The sequence below is a fragment of the Dermochelys coriacea genome, chromosome 5 (genome assembly GCF_009764565.3).
Source record: "Dermochelys coriacea isolate rDerCor1 chromosome 5, rDerCor1.pri.v4, whole genome shotgun sequence".
Lineage (NCBI taxonomy): Eukaryota > Metazoa > Chordata > Testudines > Dermochelyidae > Dermochelys > Dermochelys coriacea.
The window spans coordinates 4727556-4742475 of record NC_050072.1 but is presented as its reverse complement, the minus strand read 5'-3'; the positions used below and the strand labels follow the sequence as shown (position 1 = coordinate 4742475).

The 14920-nt window shown below is 42.7% G+C and overlaps 1 protein-coding gene across 7 annotated transcripts in view; it reads right to left on the bottom strand.

The window, feature by feature from the left end:
• The window catches only part of FAM219A (family with sequence similarity 219 member A), a 166782-nt gene that overhangs the window by 58149 nt on the left and 93713 nt on the right, over positions 1-14920 (bottom strand). For all 7 annotated transcript variants that reach the window (XM_043515362.1, XM_038401490.2, XM_043515363.1 and 4 more), the window contains exon 2: positions 14423-14522. In XM_043515362.1, the coding sequence (XP_043371297.1) occupies positions 14423-14522 (100 nt within the window). The remainder of the gene's footprint in view (positions 1-14422; positions 14523-14920) is intronic.

The following is a 14920-nucleotide window of genomic DNA, read 5'->3' as shown; positions in this document are numbered from 1 at the left end:
CTCCAGGTGCGATTTGGCCCTCCTGATATCTTTCCTACATGCCCGAGCAATATTTTTATACTCTTCCCTGGTCATATGTCCAAGCTTCCACTTCTTGTAAGCTTCTTTTTTGTGTTTAAGATCCGCTAGGATTTCACCATTAAGCCAAGCTGGTCGCCTGCCATATTTACTATTCTTTCGACTCATCGGGATGGTTTGTCCCTGTAACCTCAACAGGGATTCCTTGAAATACAGCCAGCTCTCCTGGACTCCCTTCCCTTTCATGTTAGTCCCCCAGGGGATCCTGGCCATCTGTTCCCTGAGGGAGTCAAAGTCTGCTTTCCTGAAGTCCAGGGTCCGTATCCTGCTGCTTACCTTTCTTCCCTGCGTCAGGATCCTGAACTCAACCAACTCATGGTCACTGCCTCCCAGATTCCCATCCACTTTTGCTTCCCCCACTAATTCTACCCGGTTTGTGAGCAGCAGGTCAAGAAAAGCGCTCCCCCTAGTTAGACTTGAGGACAGCAGACTCTGTTCCAGGTTCAGACTAGGACTTATTCTAATCTAGTCTAACAGCTGTGCTTTAGCAATCTAAATTACAGCAGACAACTCCCTCTCCACCAACCTCTGTGATTTAAAAAACTTTCAGAAGGCTACCTGAACCAGTGCACGAGCCCGTAAAGAGGTCTCATTGTCTGAAGGAAGCACAAGTAGTATGTACAGTATTTGCACAGCTGTCTTAAGCCTGCGTTTGTGGCTGTTGGTAATAAATCAGCTTGCTGAGATTGTCTTGGGTTTGTCTTCCTTGCCCGGGTTCCTTTGTAACACTTTGTGACAGGCTCTTGTTTGGGAGGGAAAAGTAGTGAGGGGGTGGGTATAGACAGCAACCTGCCTGTACACATCCACAAATTGCTGAGAATTTTAGGACACTGGCAGGTGGTTAAAGCAACCAACAAGGAAATGCATTTTTACAAAGGAACAAATTCTGCCCTCTGGGGAATGCACAGGGCTCCACTGCAGTTAATGGGAGGTGTATCCAACAACTAAACTTAGCTTTATAGCATGTGGATTTAGATCTCTTTACAAACAAGGAATTAGGGGGTTGTACATGTGAAGGAGATATTGCTAACTGTTGCTCTGTGTTAAATCCTAACAGTAATAGGTTTAAGATGGAGAAAAGTGGAATAATAGAATTTAGCTTCCATTGTTTTAAAACCATTGTTTTAATGGTTAGGGCAGGGAACTAGGAGAGAGGACTTTTATTCCCTGAAGCCTGAGTTCTAGCCCAAACCCGGACATCAACACTGCAATTAAACAGCCCCCCAGCCTGTGAGCCCGAGTCAGCTGGCATGGGCCCACAGCGAGTTTTTAACTGAAGCATAGACATGCCTGGAGAGACCCAGCTCAAACCAGGGTGGGACTGCAAAGCTCTCTGGGCCAGGAGGCCTGGCAGGAGGAAGAGAAACCTTGAGTTGTGTGGACTTATACATTAACTTTGTTTCGGTGTTTTGAGTTTTATTTACAGTTCATTTTAGATTATTAAACCCAGTCCCCTCAAAGGGGTATATTATGACCAAAAAAAGCCTGAAGTAAAGTTTTTTTGAACCGTCCAAGATGGAAAACTGCAATGTGACTCTAGGCCACGAGGGGGCGCCTGGGAGGCAGCTGGCCCAATTATAAAAGACATAATGGGACCCTCTCCAATAGCCATTATAGAGAGAAAAGAAAATCTGAAAACTAACTAAAGACACAATGCAGGGTTGAGCTTGAGTTTGTATTTCTTCAGGAAAGTATAAGAATCCTTCCATTGTGCTTCAGGGAAACCAATCAATAGATTGGCATTTGGGGAAGTTAAGATGTTCAATTTCACTTCATGCTTACTGTTTTTTAATTAACCACTCCAGTTAGCCTGGTGAAAAAAGCCAACTCCAGAAGAGATTTAGCAGAGTTCTTTCATTTTCTCCCAAACAGTTAGGCTTTCAGAAGCTGTTCAGTCATTTGTTAGGCAAGTGTGAAGAATTCTGACAGTTTTACAGCCTTGGTTTTAGCACTCCAAGAGCCTGCAGAACATGGTGCTAGATGCAATGCTCCAGCATTTTTATTGCCTCTGGGAAGCCAAGGGTCCACACGGGAGGAATCAGTACTGAATTTCTGGAAAGTAAAATATTTTACTCTGATTTGAACCTATCTAAAAGAAATGCAAATCAATAGGGAGGAGAAACAGGCTGGGACCAGTGGGGGTGAAATGACCAGTATGGGCTGCAGACCGGAGCTTGCTTTCAATCCAGCTGTCATTCAAAAGAGGGAGCATAATTAGGCTCTATTACACACACAGAAGTACTGACAAAGTGGTCCTTCCACTCTCCTTAACCTTCAGGCTCTCCTCTGCTGGGAGGCTTATCAGATCCTGCCTGCTGACCCTGCCAAGGCAGGTGACGAGCTGACACTGTCCCCTTTCCTCTTCATTCCTTCTTGTCCACTACTCCTTCCTGCAATTCATCCATCCCCGCCCCCATTTAGACTGTAAGGTCTCTGGGGCAGAGACTTTTAATGTATATATACACATACATACATACGTACACCCAGCACCTAGCACAATGGGCCCCAATTCCCTCTTAGGGCCTCTAGGTGCTACAATACAAATAAATAAAGCCACCTGTTTAAAAAGCCTTTGCAACCACCACACTTAATAAAACTGAGCTAGACAAGGCCAGGTACATTTGTAAGTTATATCTCACCTGGTCTACCCTCACTTTGCTCGTGTGTCTGTTTGTAACCTTTTTCCAGAACAATGGCAGCATAGCGCCCAGTACGATGGGGGACCTGATCTTAACTGGGGTAGGGGAAATGAGTGGACTAACTAGAAGTTTGACAGCCTGCTAGCAAAGGTGTTTGTTTTGTCCGGTGTGTAGCCAACTTGCAGGAGAGAGAACTCCATGGTGCCTAGCACAATGGCCCTGGGCCGTGACTAGTGCTCTGAGGCACTACCATAAAAAAAAGATAAGTATATAATAAATAAATAAAAATAATAAGGAAGCCCCAGGGTAACTTCAAGCAACCCCACCATCAATTATAAATCTCTAAATCAGGTTTCTTTTTGTGTGAATACAGAGCTCCTGAAAGTGAGAAATTAGTAATCTTTACATCAAGATTGGAGATCTTTCTAAATGAGGGATGCTGTAGTTCAACCACAAATTATTTGGCCTGATCCAGGAATTACTGGGGGGGAAGTTCTACAGCCTGTGACATGCAGGCAAGACCAGATGATAATGGTCCCTTCTGGCTTTAAACATCTATAGCACTGGCTAGAAGCAGGAATAATGCAGATAAAGGTCCAAGTTCCCCAACCATGTACCACTGTCAATTGAGCACCATTGTGGCCCTAATATTTCAACCCAGAGCTGCTTCCATTCATGGAGCCCCAACAGCAGAGAGTTGTGCCATATTGTCTCATTTTATGACGCAGCTAACCATCAGTTTGCAGGACCCAGGTCCCGCACCTGCTGTGCTGGGGAGAGAACACACCTATCACCCGTATCGTGAACCAGGTCTCTGGCAGTGAAAGGCTTCCACATTAACTTGCTTCTCCCCCGGTTGCCTTTCTGGGAATGCAATCTGTGATTTCTCTCCTTTCCAATGAACGGCTACAGGAGGAAAATGATTTTTAGCCAACTGATTTCATAAAGGTGTCCCAGAAGTAAAAGGCTTGGGCTGCAGGGCAAATGAATCTTCTCTGGTGCTGGTGACCCTTTTAAGGAATTAGAAGAGAAACCTATCACATTTACTCCTCATTGAATGGGGTCCAATAGCCAGACATGGCAGATTAATTTGATCCAAACATTATGAACATCTCAACTCTGGGAAAAAAAAAATCTTAGAAAAGGAAATATTGTTTCAATATTTTCAATTGTTATCAAACAAGTAATTAAAAACAAAAAAGGACAAGGATGAGAAGCTAACACTTAATTTGGCCACATGAGAGTCGTTGGAACATGAATCTCAGGGCATACAGAACAGTGCAGACAGATGACTTTTAGCAGAGGAAGCGTTACCTTTCTTCATTTGTTATTTCCGTTATCTACTTTGGCTTTACCTGTCACAGTCTTCCTGCAAAAGTAACAGTTGCATCAACAAATATTTCTGCACAAGTGACAAGTAGAGCATTAGCCCACAAATGGACCTCATCAGCCTTTTTCCATTCCAAAATGCACACATTACCTCACAGGCAGAAAATGTAATTGCTTCAAGGAAATATTTGAGCATTCCTTGACATTACAGCTGTTTGGACTTTATGCACACCAAGTGCATTCTTTGAACTGGCCGATTTGTAGTAAAGGGTGTTTTTCTCTTATACAGCAATGCTAGTTATGGGATTTGGAGCCACAGAAGGCCAATGTCAGAAACAAGAAAAGTACAGTAGTATCTCTCCTGCTTTAATTTTGCTTCAGAAATCTTAGAGAGGACCTCAGGGTTTAAAACAAACATTTTATTTAAAGAGACACTTCCAAGACAAAAAGCATTAATATTGTTAGAAGCCATCTTATATGTTACTAGCATTAGCAAAGATTATAGCTAAACGATTTTTAAAGCTTTACTTTACTCTTCACCATTTCCCTACGGGGATGAGCATAATATAAAAAAACCCTATTGGTTCATACCTTTTAACCATTTTGCACTTCACTCAGCTCGGACAATGAAATTAAAACTAGCCAATATTACTTTTGTGTAGTTGGTTACACATTCAAAATTCCCATGTGCCGCCACAGTGCTGTTGGATTAGGTTTCCAAGACTGCAAGCGGATGTTTAAATCCTGAGATACCTACTTTCATTTAAGGGTGGTTATTAATTTTTAAAAGAGAATGTTCCTTTATCTACAGTAAATTTTAAAAAGCAACTTCACTTTTGAACTCAAGTGACCAGTACTTGACAGTGTCCCTTTAAATACAAGATGTATTCTTATCTTGGGGTCATTCAATAAGTCAAACATCATGTCTTAGATAGACCCACACAGTGTACAACTGCTTGAACTTTAGGCTTTTTCTCACACTGTAATTCCAAGCCAATAGCTACTGACTGGAATGTAAACCCCATAATTTAAAAGTCAGTTCTTCCTAATTTCAGCTCCAGCACTGAAGCGAGAAGGAGAGATGAAGTTCCAGTCTCTAGATCAAAGGCTCTCACCTTGCAACAAAGTGACAGCCAGCAGCAAGAAGCTCCAGGATGTCCGATGTGATTGAAGCCTATTTTCAAATACGGCTCACAGTTTATTCATGGCAGGAAACACTTTTTACTCTGTGAACTGCTGATGACTAAACTATATGGGGAGAACTGTACTATTCCTTCATGAGACATCAACATTAGCTGACTTAACTGTGCTCATTTCATACAGGTGAGCAAAACCAATGCTATGGGTGAGACTACTGTAGGATGTACAATTAAAGCAGCAATTATTTCAAATTTAGAACAGGAAAGAGCAAGCTTAGAAGTAAACAAAGGGGCAGGTAAAATATGATGCTTTTTAGATACACAATAGACATGCTTTAGAAGATTCCAGAGGGTTTATGTATATAGTGCTTCGAACAGTGCTGCTTTACAAGACAATTTTAGACAATTTTCTGCCCAGAGAAGCTTAATCTATATTGATTCAGGCTGTTTTCAGAGTAGGAGGCAACATGAGAAAAAGGCACGGAGTTAAGAATGAGTCTGAGGACAAAGATCACAGAAAAAGGACTGGACCGAATGCTGGGCTAGAAGGGACAGTAGGAGGAAAAACCGGGCTGAAATGTAGGTACCTACTGAGCTGTGCAGAGCCTTAAAGCAAAGAATGAATAATTTTACTCTTGTGGAAAGTAGGAGGGAGCCAATGAAGAGATCTGAAAGTGCGAATGAAATACATGGGCAGAGTGGAGGAGAAGGCTTTTAAAATTGTACCATTTCGTACAGGTTAGAGGCAGGGAGGAGTAGATGGCATTGGCTACAGTAGAAGTGAGAGAAAAACCAATGCACGGTCACAGTTTTAGCAATGGGGACAGAGAAAAGGATTAGTTTTAGAGACTGTGGGTATTTTCCCCATGACCTGGGACACCAAACAGGATTTATTTGTATTTTGAGTGCACTCCTTAACCCATGTGTGTCCCCGTAACCCTAAGATAACCTAGCCAAGTTCTGAGGGAAGGGAAAAGAAATACTGTCCATCAGGTGGCTTCTTCCTAGACATCTGTTTAAAACCCAAAATATGGAAAATATTGTTCACGAGAGCCTTGAGAAATTATCTATTATTTTGGCTCATCAAAGCAAAGGTTAAAACAGTGACTTGATCACACAGTCTGTATGTACATATGCAGGCAGAAGATATCAGAGCTGTTTAATCTAGTAAACGGGTATAAAGAGATCCAATGGTTGGAAGTTGAAGCTACAAGAAGACAAATTGGAAATAAGGCACAGGTTTTTAACAGTGAAACTGCAAGCAGCTTAGCAACAAGTGACACAGGTCCTTCCTCCCTTGAAGCCTTTAAACAAGTCTGAATAATTTTCTAAGAGATACACTATAGTTCAGTCAGATATTATAGGGACCAGCGAAGGAATTGTCAGGTGAATTTCTATGACTTGTGTTATGCAGTGGTCAGATTAGACGACTGTTAAAGCCAGGAGGGACCATTAAGTCTATTAATCAATTATTTCAAACCATAAGAAACAGTCAAAAGCCATGAGTCCTGCGTAAACACTGAAACCACAAGGCAACCCAGAACAACTGACCTCATTGTGCCCAGGTACTGAAAGATCTGCTCTTCCTAAATCCTTTGCAGACCATCCAGCAGGGAAGAAGAGACTGAAAACACTACCTCGAACCACACTAGTTCAGTGCAGTCATCACTTTGCATGCAGACCACAGTGCAAATGCTTGGGGCTTAGTTGAAAAGTAAATGCTGAAGAGATGGCAATGTAGAGTCAGAGACTGACTGGGAAAGGGCAGGCCCCTCACAGAGAATGAACTAGGAGTGTGAGAAGTATGATGCATTGTCACCAGAATAGCAACCTTCCCATAGGAAAGCTGCACTTGGTTTTGGCACATTTGCCCTTCTGCTCAGTGGTCAATCACAACACCAAAATAGAAGTCCCATCTCATCCATGATCTGACCTAATGAGATTTTTGGCAGAAAGTCCTGTCTGTTGGTTAACATGCTAATGAAGGAGGATCCCACGTACTTATAATGGATGAAGCTACTTCTATGGTTGTTTGGAAGCCTTTATTATGAGACTTTATGATGCTCTCTTTTGGCCTGATGTTTGATCATTTCTGATTGTTCCCTTTGGAAAGGGGTGTGCGTGCAAGCGAACGCAAATGAACCTGGAGCTATTTTGCATTGTCCCTATGTGTGATGCGACATTTCTATGAATGACATAATAAACACATTCCATCAGCACAAGCTATTCAGCCTTGACTCAGATAGTAAGTGGAACATCTTGAGAGAGCTGTGATTAACAACTTGAGGAATGGATTAATTGAGCTGAAGACTGTCCAATTACTGCAGTGATTTTATCGCTCTTTTACAAATCGTGTCTGGTAACTATGTGGCATCCATAAGTGCTTTATTTTCTTTCAACAAGACCTAGTTCATAAAAAATTATACCAGATAGAAAAAAACCCAGAGCTTTGCAAACAGTTTGCAAGATAAGAAAGGAAAGAAACGAAGGGAAGTAGCCAGATGGCTCACTGCTTGCACTGGCATAAAATGACTGCAGCCTATGCAGGCTGCAACAATTCTCAGACTGTGGTCCTCAGAGCTGCTTCTGTTCAATGGTAAAGCAGCTGTCCATGTCCGACAGATACTTTGTTAGTCCAAGACACTTGAGTGTCCAGAGGCTTATTTGTATAAATGACTAACACTCCACCTCATTTTTTGCCCCCTGCGTGGCTGCTTCATTTCTTCTTAAATCAGTGATAAAATTTTCTGATCCCAAGATTGGAGGGTGAGTAGCACACAGAAGGGCAGGACTGGACTGCAAAGTGGCCTGGAGACAGCATAGCAGAGGCAGATGCTGGCTAAAAAGAGAGACTGTAGTTCTTAGGCACTTCTGTAATACAAATAAATAATTAAGTGGTCCATCGTATGAAAGGGTTAGTGCCACTGTGACCTTGTGTAATGGCAGCTAGCTTATATCACACCACCTTCATTTCTAGCCCAGACTAGGTACACACTTTGTGATTTCAGAGGGAGGACATGAATGTTTCTAGGGTACTGTCAGCATTGTCTTTGCCTGGGAATGGTAGTCAAGAGTCAAAAATAGCAATCTCCTTTCTTTGACAAGTGCATATTATTCCTATTCAATACAACCCTTATCTGCTGGCCCAGCATTTTGGCACCAATAGCCATGAGGGGTTGCAGGCTGCTAATAACCGAATATGTGATGTAGTGAAGGAAAAAGGAGAGAAAAAAATCTGATCAACTGTCAGATAGACAAAGTTTAAGACTCATCTCTCATGAATGAAATGCAGAAAATGTTTGCCCTGAATGAGGGTCTGCAGATGCTGTGGTCTGTTCTGGTGCCAGCTTATGTTAATTACACAGAGTTCTACTGGTCTCCCTCGAGTGGTACTACTGAGAAGCTCACCTACCGAGGTAGACATTAGAAATAACACTAAGTTTACAATAGAGAAATAATAATGTCTGGGTAATTCAGGCTAAGGGGGAAACATTCCCCATGGGTGGGCTATGCAAAATGTGTTGGTGGATCCTGCTTCCAAGGGAACTCAGACCACAGAAGCCAGAACAATTGGTACTAATTTTCCACTTCCTCCTTTTTTGTGGCAGTCTCAGCCTTTTGCTGAGACTGCCACAAAAAATGGATTGAAACGAAATAAATTCTCCCATCAACCCAGCTAGAGCTGCCCCTCTCCAAGTCATTGTTGACGTATACTGGTGGGAAGCCCCCCGTTAGGTCTCTCCAGGATGTTTCAGCAACATTACATTTACTATATGGAAAAAAAGTAATGAGGATAAAATAAGCCACATTACCTGCACTCTGGGTATAACTGGCATACCTGCTCGCTACTTCTGCAGTGCTGCCTGCAGTGTTTAGTTTTCCATAGATGTGGTAAGTTTCCTCTTTGTCTGCAATTTTAACTATACTTTGCACTTATGACACCACCTTCCAGTCCTCTGCTTTAACCATGGACCCTTCATTTAACTTCCTTAAGTAAAAATATATACACCTCTACCCTGATATAACACGAATTCAGATATAATGCGGTAAAAGCACTGCTCTGGTGGGCAGGGCTGTGCACTCTGGTGGATCAGCACATCAGGCTCCGACACGCTGCTCTGAGCAGTGTGTTAAGGGTGCCGGGCTGGGGCTGAGGGGTTGGATAAGGGGCAGAGGGTCTCAGGGGGCGGTCAGGGGACGGGGGGGTTGGATGGTTCGGAGGCTCTGGGTGTGGGGCGGTCAGGGCCAGGGGCATTGGATAGGGTGTGGGAGTCCCGAGAGGGCCTGTCAGGGGGCAGGGATGTGGATAGGGGTCAGGGCAGTCAGGTGACAGGGAGGTTGAGTAGGGGGTGGGGTTCTGGGGGTGATTAGGGATGGGGGTGTCTCTGGAGAGGGCAGTCAGGGGAAAAGGAGCAGGGAGGGAAGTGACTATTAATAATGGAAATGCTCGAGGCCAAAGCAAGTTTGATATAACACGGTTTCACCTATAACACAGTAAGATTTTTTGGCTCCTGAGGACCACGTTATATTGGGGTAGAGGTGTATTCGACTTCTCCGATTAATTTCTAAGAATACTTGTGTAAAAAAAAGTGGATTTTATGAGTGTCTTCTCCTGTGCCTGGCACATTTTTGTTCACTTCAGTCTGTGACCGACACTAAACTCCACTCACCTCCTCTTTGCTTCCCTTTATTGCTTCCTTCCATTCTCTCAACTCCAACTAATCTGCAAGAGTTCTTGCATCACCACTACATTTTGAAGTGGCCTCTTTTTACCATCATATCCCCATGCTGCCAGCACGAGGCCCACTGTCCCAAAATCTATAGAGCATTACATTCTCCCCCTCCTCTCAAAGGATCGAGATACTTTGCAAGAAGCTACAATAAATTGTATGCACAATTTGTTACAACTGGAAGAAGTAATAACACATGAAATTATGTTTAAATAAATTCCTCTTATCCCCAGGAGGCCTCCAAGTGGTAGGCTGCACTTTTATCATCATGAAGACAATCAATAGCAGTGCTATATTGCCACTTGCTTCCGCTTCCGCATTACTCATTCCCCCAGCACACAGTACAGACACAATCTGAAAGGAAATGGGAACTCCCAAGGGAAGAAAATAGCTTTGAGCACTTAAAGTAATGATGTCACTTGAGGTCACAATGCGAATGGTTACGGATATGGAGATCTGCAGTTTTCTCAATAGAGCTGGAATCTTGGGAGCTAGCAGAAGAGTTGCAATTTCTTTGTTAAAAATGCTCTTCTAATCCACCTATACAGCTTGTTCCCAGCTGCTCTACCTAATTAGCATGAATCGCCCTGTCTCAGACGAACAATTGGGAATAATACAGTATTTGAGGTACTGACAAAAGGATACATTAATGGTATTGATTTGTTCAGCCACTTACAACTTTTGCTTATTATATTATTAACAGCATGAAGTATTTGGATCACGGAGTTCTTTTGTATAAAAAGACAGGCAAGAGGCATCAAGGAAAAGGGACAAAGAGTATCAGGGTTGTACTGACACATTCAGCTCCACAAAAGAAGTTGGATTCATAGTTAATATGCAGATGTGCCTGTTACAAACAACATATCTCAGAATGCAATTCTCAGATCAAGAGGGAGAAGGGAATGGTCAGGTGGGGACCTCGCAGTCTCTCCGTGTTGCAAATAGGGGCTGCTGCCATTGGCCCTATTTTACATAATTTAGCTGCAACTCTTAAACTTGTGGCAAGCTGCCACTGCAACCCACAGCTGAGCAAAATTTGGACACCTGTCCTCAGTCATTACATCCGACCCTGTGCATAGAGTGCTGTGTCCTTGAATGCTGTCAGCAATGGGGTTACGCTATTGTATGTGGCTGCTCAACGTAGCTGTTTTAAAAACAATCCACACTCATTGCATTTCCTTCGAAAAGTAAAATTAAACTGGTTATCGAAAAAGAAAAATCAGTTTCAGGAACACTATGGAGAGAAAGGAAGGCTACCCTCTATTGGGGCAGGGGTTAGATTGGAAAAGCACAGATTTTGTTATCTTGAATGCTGAAGGCTCTGTCGTTCTCAACCAATATTGATTAGTGTTTCCTATACCTTTCCTTCCCTGCAGCAGAGCAAAGCCATATCTGTCATGAATCAATGTCATTCAAGAGGTAGGCAGTAGGAGCTAATACCATGGTGTGTGTGGTCAGCGTGCCCTCTTTCCTCAAATGGATTAGTTCCTCAATTAACTCTGCTCTCCACCAAGCCAGAGCCTGGAATCTAAATCCATCCTTAAAGCCAGCTCTCTAAGACAGGCTTAATGCTACCACATCAGGAGGAACATCATGCTGCATCAGCCTTGCGATGGGAATTCTGCATTAAACTGTTAGTCTTAGATCACTGGCAGAACTATATGCTCTAAATAAAGTTTATTCCAGAGAGTTGCTTGTGGTTTACAGGAATCCTGCCTGTTGGCTTACAGATGTTAATATGATAGACAGCACAAATAAAGTTTAAGTGTTTTTTGCATTTTGAAGTAGACAACCGAATTAACGTCTACACAGAAACCCACAAAATCAGACAGACCATAAGGAAATGGGAAGTCTGAGTTCCTCCCTAGTAGTACAGAATAAAATCTCAGGACTCTTGTGCATAAAACAATCTAGTGGCAGAAACAAAGATGAACAATTAGCAAGAGGCAGAGGTAGGGCCAGTAGCCAACCAGCCATTTTTTACATGGCCACATGAAACTCTGATTTGATTGCCTGTCCCACTCTCACTCCCTATGTGCGACTGCTGTAGCTTGCTCAGTAGTCTCTGGATATTGTGAAAGAGATCCCCTTTGCTACTCAACAGTGAGCCCACCGTGAGATTTAAGCAGCACCACAGCCTCTAGCAGAATTCCATCTACTCCTTGTCAACATCTCAGGAGAGGTGGGATTAGCAGAGGGGAAAGTGGGAGGAGAGGAGAGTCCTTAGAGATCTAACCAGGTTACTACATTTAATACAGATCATCAATATTTAACCTTTGGGATTACTTTGTTCTCCTTTTTCCACCTTATCGAAACCCTGTCTTGTTCTCATAGGCTTGAGGTACCAGCTCCATTTGTTATACTTTCTGGTGAGGATGAGCTGGAAACACCCTATGAACGCTTAGATGCACATACATTGACAGCAGTGTTGAAGGACACCTCATTATCAAGTTATTTACAAATAGGAGGCAAAATCCCTGAACCGAGGAATTTACAATCTGACACAGTGATAAAAACACAGAAGGAGCATCAGAATATATGTCAAGCAAATATAGTAGAATTAAAATCATATCAAGGCTATAATTTCATTAAGGGGTAAGGGTAATAAATCATAAGTAAATGCTTGTGGTTTGTTACCAGAACCAGGTGATATTATTTCCACAGAACTAACTAGAGCCCATTTGTGTGTGTTTTTTAAAATATGGTCCCACAGTATTTTTACTTGAGAAAAAGCTACACGTTTTACTGCACTAGCTATGTTCAAGCCAACCCCTGCCTCTGAGGAATTATCGAAAACTCCAGTGCAACCAGGAGGGTCTTCTTATTTTTAACACCCATTCCTGAGCACCTACATTCCAGCTACCTTGCTTCTCTCACAAGACATAATGGGACACCCATCCAAATATGGAGGACATTCAGTGGCTGGACAGGTTAATGATTTTGAATACAGTCCTGTCCCAGGATGTAGCATTCTACCCAGGCAGCATTCCCAACCACTGCTGGCTCGGGAAGTAAAAGTTGTGTTCATGCCGAGTTGATATTTTCACTGAGCTCATTTGAATCAGGATTCCCAGAATGGCATGTGGTTACTATATGTCTGAATACCCATAGAGAAAACAGACAATGAATTAGTGTACTGTCAGATCAAGGGACCGAGTGTGACATTAGAACAACTGACTATGTTTTAACAATGTTAAAAAAAAAAGTTAATGCCACTATCATTTTGGCACATCTGCAATAGGACTAGAATCCTGACCTCTAAATGGCCCATGCGATAGCTGTGCTAGGAAAGCTACTGAATATTTATATAGCACTATAATTTTGCCCAGAGCATTGAAAAGATTACAAAGACAATCCCTGCCCTAAAGAGTTCAAGACCTACACAGGTCAGAAAATGAAGGAGAGACAAGAGAAGCAGCAGGGGAATGAGGGTTGAAACAAAAAGAGGTGAGCCACACTGAACTGTGAGTACATCTTGTAAGTCTGACAGTTTTTAAATGTAGCGGCAGTTGACAAGGATGAACAGCTCCAATGGCTCAAGACATCATTAGTCCCATCCTGCCTCATGTCAATTAACGTTCCTCCTAAAATTCTTGGCACAGCCATAAGCAAAGATTGGAGTCCAGACATGTGTGTTAGATATCAATCTATCTATCTATATATGACAGACTGTATTTCTACCAAAACTCAGGTGGGAGTTCTCCTCAAATCTCTCTCAATTAGTGTCCCCAATGTGCCTGCTTAGCTAATACTCAAACTTAAGTTGTGGGAGTCCCTCCCTCTTGACCTACCAGAAAGGATGGTGTCACTTTTTGGCTCTGAAGAGTTGTATCAATGCGAGATAAGTATTTCGTGCTGATGAAATGCTATGCTTATGAAAGTCACTGGGGATGAAATCCAGCTGCTGTCTTGAACTAAGCTGATACTTTAGCTCAACAGTGCATTCGTTTGCATATATGAATGAGCCCAACAGACACATACTTGCTTAACTAAGCAGGCACAGCATCTACTCTAGTTAAGAGCCATGTCTGAGGAGAAATTCTGCCAGAGTTATGGCAGAAATATGATCGTCAGACTTGTCAAGCCAATGCACTGCTGAGCTAAAGCCTCAGCTTAGCTCAGGACAACAGCTGGATTTCACCTCAATGCTTTTACAAGCCTAGCATTTTATCAGCACTAAATATTTATCTCATTTTGATGCACTTCTTCAGAGACAAAGGTGATACCATCCTTTCTGGAAGGTCTTCTCAAGAGGGAGGGACTCCCCTAGCTTCCATTTTAGGAGCCCCAGTGTAGTAATAGAAAAGAGGTCCTACTTAAGCAACAGGTTGTCTGGAGCATGGTCAGATTTGTCAACTGTTTAACACGTTGTCGTAAATGATTGGAGTGCTCCGGGTCGTAACAGAGACACGAGTGTCACAGCACAGAATCCCATAGCACACTGCACTCCTTTGGCAAGCTTTCATTTTAAAAAAACCCATCATTCTGTGTTAACGCAGAGACTCACCTAGTTTCACTTGAAGTGGGGATGGTTTATAGTTCATGGCTACAGTCTCTCCCTCCCTTGTATCACAGTCTCTGTCTGAGATAGATGCAGCAGTTGGATCCTGTTAAAAAAAAAAACAACCAAACAACCATCCATTAGACATGGCTTAGCGAACACAGATATGCAGTTATTTCTCTAATTTGCTGCTGGTTGAGTCCACCAGCATCCAAGTTTGGTAGGACAGAGGCACAGCTTTGTGTTTTAGATCATAGAATCATAGAATCATAGAATATCAGGGTTGGAAGGGACCCCAGAAGGTCATCTAGTCCAACCCCCTGCTCAAAGCAGGACCAAGTCCCAGTTAAATCATCCCAGCCAGGGCTTTGTCAAGCCTGACCTTAAAAACCTCTAAGGAAGGAGATTCTACCACCTCCCTAGGTAACGCATTCCAGTGTTTCACCACCCTCTTAGTGAAAAAGTTTTTCCTAATATCCAATCTAAACCTCCCCCATTGCAACT